Raw genomic sequence first — 6,796 nt, forward strand, 5'->3', positions numbered from 1 at the left:
CCAGAAAGAAAGAGGGAGGCGAGACAGACAGACAGGAAGGGCGAGGCGAGGCGAGACAGACAGGAAGAGAGAGGCGAGGCGAGACAGACAGGACGAGCGAGGCGAGGCAAGACAGACAGGACGAGCGAGGCGAGACAGACAGGAAGAGCGAGGCGAGGCGGGCCAGACAGACAGACAGGAAAAGCGAGGCGAGACAGACAGACAGACAGACAGACAGACAGACAGACAGACAGACAGACAGACAGACAGACAGACAGACAGACAGACAGACAGACAGACAGACAGACAGACAGACAGACAGACAGACAGACAGACAGACAGACAGACAGACAGACAGACAGACAGACAGACAGACAGACAGACAGACAGACAGACAGACAGACAGACAGACAGACAGACAGACAGACAGACAGACAGACAGACAGACAGACAGACAGACAGACAGACAGACAGACAGACAGACAGACAGACAGACAGACAGACAGACAGACAGACAGACAGACAGACAGACAGACAGACAGACAGACAGACAGACAGACAGACAGACAGACAGACAGACAGACAGACAGACAGACAGACAGACAGACAGACAGACAGACAGACAGACAGACAGACAGACAGACAGACAGACAGACAGACAGACAGACAGACAGACAGACAGACAGACAGACAGACAGACAGACAGACAGACAGACAGACAGACAGACAGACAGACAGACAGACAGACAGACAGACAGACAGACAGACAGACAGACAGACAGACAGACAGACAGACAGACAGACAGACAGACAGACAGACAGACAGACAGACAGACAGACAGACAGACAGACAGACAGACAGACAGACAGACAGACAGACAGACAGACAGACAGACAGACAGACAGACAGACAGACAGACAGACAGACAGACAGACAGACAGACAGACAGACAGACAGACAGACAGACAGACAGACAGACAGACAGACAGACAGACAGACAGACAGACAGACAGACAGACAGACAGACAGACAGACAGACAGACAGACAGACAGACAGACAGACAGACAGACAGACAGACAGACAGACAGACAGACAGACAGACAGACAGACAGACAGACAGACAGACAGACAGACAGACAGACAGACAGACAGACAGACAGACAGACAGACAGACAGACAGACAGACAGACAGACAGACAGACAGACAGACAGACAGACAGACAGACAGACAGACAGACAGACAGACAGACAGACAGACAGACAGACAGACAGACAGACAGACAGACAGACAGACAGACAGACAGACAGACAGACAGACAGACAGACAGACAGACAGACAGACAGACAGACAGACAGACAGACAGACAGACAGACAGACAGACAGACAGACAGACAGACAGACAGACAGACAGACAGACAGACAGACAGACAGACAGACAGACAGACAGACAGACAGACAGACAGACAGACAGACAGACAGACAGACAGACAGACAGACAGACAGACAGACAGACAGACAGACAGACAGACAGACAGACAGACAGACAGACAGACAGACAGACAGACAGACAGACAGACAGACAGACAGACAGACAGACAGACAGACAGACAGACAGACAGACAGACAGACAGACAGACAGACAGACAGACAGACAGACAGACAGACAGACAGACAGACAGACAGACAGACAGACAGACAGACAGACAGACAGACAGACAGACAGACAGACAGACAGACAGACAGACAGACAGACAGACAGACAGACAGACAGACAGACAGACAGACAGACAGACAGACAGACAGACAGACAGACAGACAGACAGACAGACAGACAGACAGACAGACAGACAGACAGACAGACAGACAGACAGACAGACAGACAGACAGACAGACAGACAGACAGACAGACAGACAGACAGACAGACAGACAGACAGACAGACAGACAGACAGACAGACAGACAGACAGACAGACAGACAGACAGACAGACAGACAGACAGACAGACAGACAGACAGACAGACAGACAGACAGACAGACAGACAGACAGACAGACAGACAGACAGACAGACAGACAGACAGACAGACAGACAGACAGACAGACAGACAGACAGACAGACAGACAGACAGACAGACAGACAGACAGACAGACAGACAGACAGACAGACAGACAGACAGACAGACAGACAGACAGACAGACAGACAGACAGACAGACAGACAGACAGACAGACAGACAGACAGACAGACAGACAGACAGACAGACAGACAGACAGACAGACAGACAGACAGACAGACAGACAGACAGACAGACAGACAGACAGACAGACAGACAGACAGACAGACAGACAGACAGACAGACAGACAGACAGACAGACAGACAGACAGACAGACAGACAGACAGACAGACAGACAGACAGACAGACAGACAGACAGACAGACAGACAGACAGACAGACAGACAGACAGACAGACAGACAGACAGACAGACAGACAGACAGACAGACAGACAGACAGACAGACAGACAGACAGACAGACAGACAGACAGACAGACAGACAGACAGACAGACAGACAGACAGACAGACAGACAGACAGACAGACAGACAGACAGACAGACAGACAGACAGACAGACAGACAGACAGACAGACAGACAGACAGACAGACAGACAGACAGACAGACAGACAGACAGACAGACAGACAGACAGACAGACAGACAGACAGACAGACAGACAGACAGACAGACAGACAGACAGACAGACAGACAGACAGACAGACAGACAGACAGACAGACAGACAGACAGACAGACAGACAGACAGACAGACAGACAGACAGACAGACAGACAGACAGACAGACAGACAGACAGACAGACAGACAGACAGACAGACAGACAGACAGACAGACAGACAGACAGACAGACAGACAGACAGACAGACAGACAGACAGACAGACAGACAGACAGACAGACAGACAGACAGACAGACAGACAGACAGACAGACAGACAGACAGACAGACAGACAGACAGACAGACAGACAGACAGACAGACAGACAGACAGACAGACAGACAGACAGACAGACAGACAGACAGACAGACAGACAGACAGACAGACAGACAGACAGACAGACAGACAGACAGACAGACAGACAGACAGACAGACAGACAGACAGACAGACAGACAGACAGACAGACAGACAGACAGACAGACAGACAGACAGACAGACAGACAGACAGACAGACAGACAGACAGACAGACAGACAGACAGACAGACAGACAGACAGACAGACAGACAGACAGACAGACAGACAGACAGACAGACAGACAGACAGACAGACAGACAGACAGACAGACAGACAGACAGACAGACAGACAGACAGACAGACAGACAGACAGACAGACAGACAGACAGACAGACAGACAGACAGACAGACAGACAGACAGACAGACAGACAGACAGACAGACAGACAGACAGACAGACAGACAGACAGACAGACAGACAGACAGACAGACAGACAGACAGACAGACAGACAGACAGACAGACAGACAGACAGACAGACAGACAGACAGACAGACAGACAGACAGACAGACAGACAGACAGACAGACAGACAGACAGACAGACAGACAGACAGACAGACAGACAGACAGACAGACAGACAGACAGACAGACAGACAGACAGACAGACAGACAGACAGACAGACAGACAGACAGACAGACAGACAGACAGACAGACAGACAGACAGACAGACAGACAGACAGACAGACAGACAGACAGACAGACAGACAGACAGACAGACAGACAGACAGACAGACAGACAGACAGACAGACAGACAGACAGACAGACAGGACGAGCGAGGCGAGACAGACAGACAGACAGGACGAGCGAGGCGAGACAGACAGGAAGAGTGAAAATGGAAAACCATTTTCCATTTCCAAAACCTCAAAATTCATCCTTTGAAACCCATTTTAAAATCCGACGTTGCATTACCATGAAAATGCTACATCAAAATCACGTCACAAAATGTTTTCATTCATGAATTATGAAAAATGTAAGTTTGGATCGTGCGCTTTCACGTCTACGTTCAAAAATGTGATTGACAATTAAAGGGTTAATTAATCTATATTTTATTTATAAAAAGAAACCTATGCAGTGTTTTTTTACTTTTAATTACAGCTTCTGTAGCTGAAATTTGGTTCAGTTGTATTTATTTATGCTGTTTCTAATTGATTTGTTCGTTCCTATTTTATTACTGACTGTTTACTTGTCTTTAACACTGATATATTTGAAGTGTTCTGATTTTTGTTCGTGTTATTCAGCTATAAAATAACAAAAATTAAAAAACGACAATAAAGAGCAACACTGTTGTTGTGTTTTTTCATCAGAGCCGCTCTTTGATAATTCAGCAGGACGGTTTGTAACATGTTGAGCAACAGGAAGTGACTGGTTTTGAGCTCCAGGGTCACATATGTTGAGCAACAGGAAGTGACACGTACCATCTTCTCTTCCTGTCTGCGGCGCTGGTCGATCTTCTGCTGCTCCTCCAGAGCCAAACGCTCCCGCAGACGCCGCTGGTTCTTCAGCATCTCCTCGTGGAAGGAGCTCGAGGGAGGAACGTTGTGCTCCGTCAGAAAACCCTGAACACAATCCGCCAACTCGTAGATCATCACCTGAGAGAGGAAGAGGAGGAAGAGGAAGAGATGTCATAAAACAATACCATTCAAACAGAGCCATCCTCTTCTGCAGCACCTCCTGAACTCTTACATTTATTCATATTAAAAATATTATATACATTTATATCAACATTATTAGTTTTCACTGCATTGCAGTAAATATACGGGCATATTTTATTATTATATTTAAATAATTTTATAAATATTTTCCTTTTTTTACAGCATTGAAGTAAATCATATGGGCCTATTTTATTATTATTATACAAGTAATTAATTTTATAAAATTTTTATTTTTTACAGTATTGAAGTACATCATATGGGCCTAGTTTATTATATATATTTTATTTTTTTTATTAAATAATTAATTATTAAAATATTATTATTATTACTTTTTTTTTTTCTCAACTATATTAAGAAGAACCATTATTAATAATTGAGTACCAATAATAAAGCAGCAGATCAGCATATTATACTGATTTCTGAAGATCATGTGACACTGAAGACTGGAGTAATGATGCTGAAAATACAGCTGCGCATCACAGAAATACATTACAGTTTAACAGAGATTCACACAGAAAACAGCTGTTTTACATTATAATAATATTTCACTGTTTTTACTGTATTTTGTGCATATGCGGTAGTGCACATGCACGCGTATTGAAGAAAATGAGACGTGTTTAATATCTCTAAATGTCCTAAGCGTCTGCGAGCGTCTCACCTCTCCGCATCGGTCTCGGGCCAGTTTGTCGAGCTCTTTCTGGAGTCGCTCTAGTTTGTCGAAGGACAAGCCTTTAGCGTTCTTCAGCTCCAGCTCCGGAGGCCTGACGACACACGATCAAATCACAATCATTCAGAAATCAGTCATGCACTTTAAAGACAGATCTCTGTGACAGTTATGTGTCATTATGAATAGAGTAATATAAAGTACTGAAATAAATAACGCACTAAATATTTAGGTACAGTTCGTATTAATATTAATGTTCAAAATATCAATAGATCAGTATGTATTACTATTGAAATAACCAGATCGGTGTTAGAAGGTTAATCAAAACAAAGGTGTGTGTTACTTTGTAGAGTAATTTGCAACAGCTTCGAACGCGGCTCAGCCAATCAGAGCCAAGCACCGGAACTCTCCGCTTTATAAAGAAACAAAACCTGTGCTACTTGAAAGAAAATATTAAATCCATGATTTGTTGATGATATAGCATAATCTGAGACTTACAAGCAGTTTTTTTAAAAGGACGCTCATTTTTAACTGGGAACTTTTAGCAGAGCACAGATGTTCAAATCTCAGGGAGACTTCAAGTAATGAGTTATTAATCATTATTATTAGCCTAATAAACAGACTCACACATCAGGATATGTCGGTGGACATTTGACCTGCAGGTCCACTGAGACGTAACTGGTCTGTCCGTAAGCGAGTCCCTTCGGCCGCAGGGTCAGGTAAACCTCTGGAGGACGACTGCCCTACAAAACACACCACACACACTGGAACCGGACAGTGTAATAACACATGATGCACTGAGCTCATTAACATATGACACGCCCACACACACAGGAACCGGACAGTGTAATAACACATGATGCACTGAGCTCATTAGCATATGACACGCCCACACACACAGGAACCGGACAGTGTAATAACACATGATGCACTGAGCTCATTAGCATATGACACGCCCACACACACTGGAACCGGACAGTATAACACATGATGCACTGAGCTCATTAGCATATGACACGCCCACACACACTGGAACCGGACAGTATAACACATGATGCACTGAGCTCATTAGCATATGACACGCCCACACACACTGGAACCGGACAGTATAACACATGATGCACTGAGCTCATTAGCATATGACACGCCCACACAAACACTGGAACCGGTACCATATAACACATGCACTGAGCTCATTAGCATATGACAAGCCCACACACACTAGAACCGGACAGTATAACACATGATGCACTGAGCTCATTAGCATATGACACGCCCACACACACTGGAACCGGACAGTATAACACATGATGCACTGAGCTCATTAGCATATGACACGCCCACACACACTGGAACCGGACAGTATAACACATCATGAACTCCTCACATCAGCATAATACACGCCCCCCCCCACTCGC

General features: G+C 45.5%; 1 protein-coding gene across 1 annotated transcript in view; it reads right to left on the reverse strand.

Annotated features, from left to right (window-relative positions):
* eif2ak4 (eukaryotic translation initiation factor 2 alpha kinase 4) overlaps positions 1-6,796 on the reverse strand; it is a 77,147-nt gene that overhangs the window by 59,892 nt on the left and 10,459 nt on the right. Inside the window, exons 2-4 of the mRNA XM_016289420.1 lie at positions 6,006-6,121; positions 5,373-5,475; positions 4,478-4,651 (exon numbers count right to left, since the gene is read on the reverse strand). Coding sequence (XP_016144906.1) covers positions 4,478-4,651; positions 5,373-5,475; positions 6,006-6,121 — 393 coding nt within the window. The remainder of the gene's footprint in view (positions 1-4,477; positions 4,652-5,372; positions 5,476-6,005; positions 6,122-6,796) is intronic.

This window comes from Sinocyclocheilus grahami, unplaced genomic scaffold, assembly GCF_001515645.1.
Source record: "Sinocyclocheilus grahami isolate Dianchi unplaced genomic scaffold, SAMN03320097.WGS_v1.1 scaffold245.1, whole genome shotgun sequence".
NCBI lineage: Eukaryota > Metazoa > Chordata > Actinopteri > Cypriniformes > Cyprinidae > Sinocyclocheilus > Sinocyclocheilus grahami.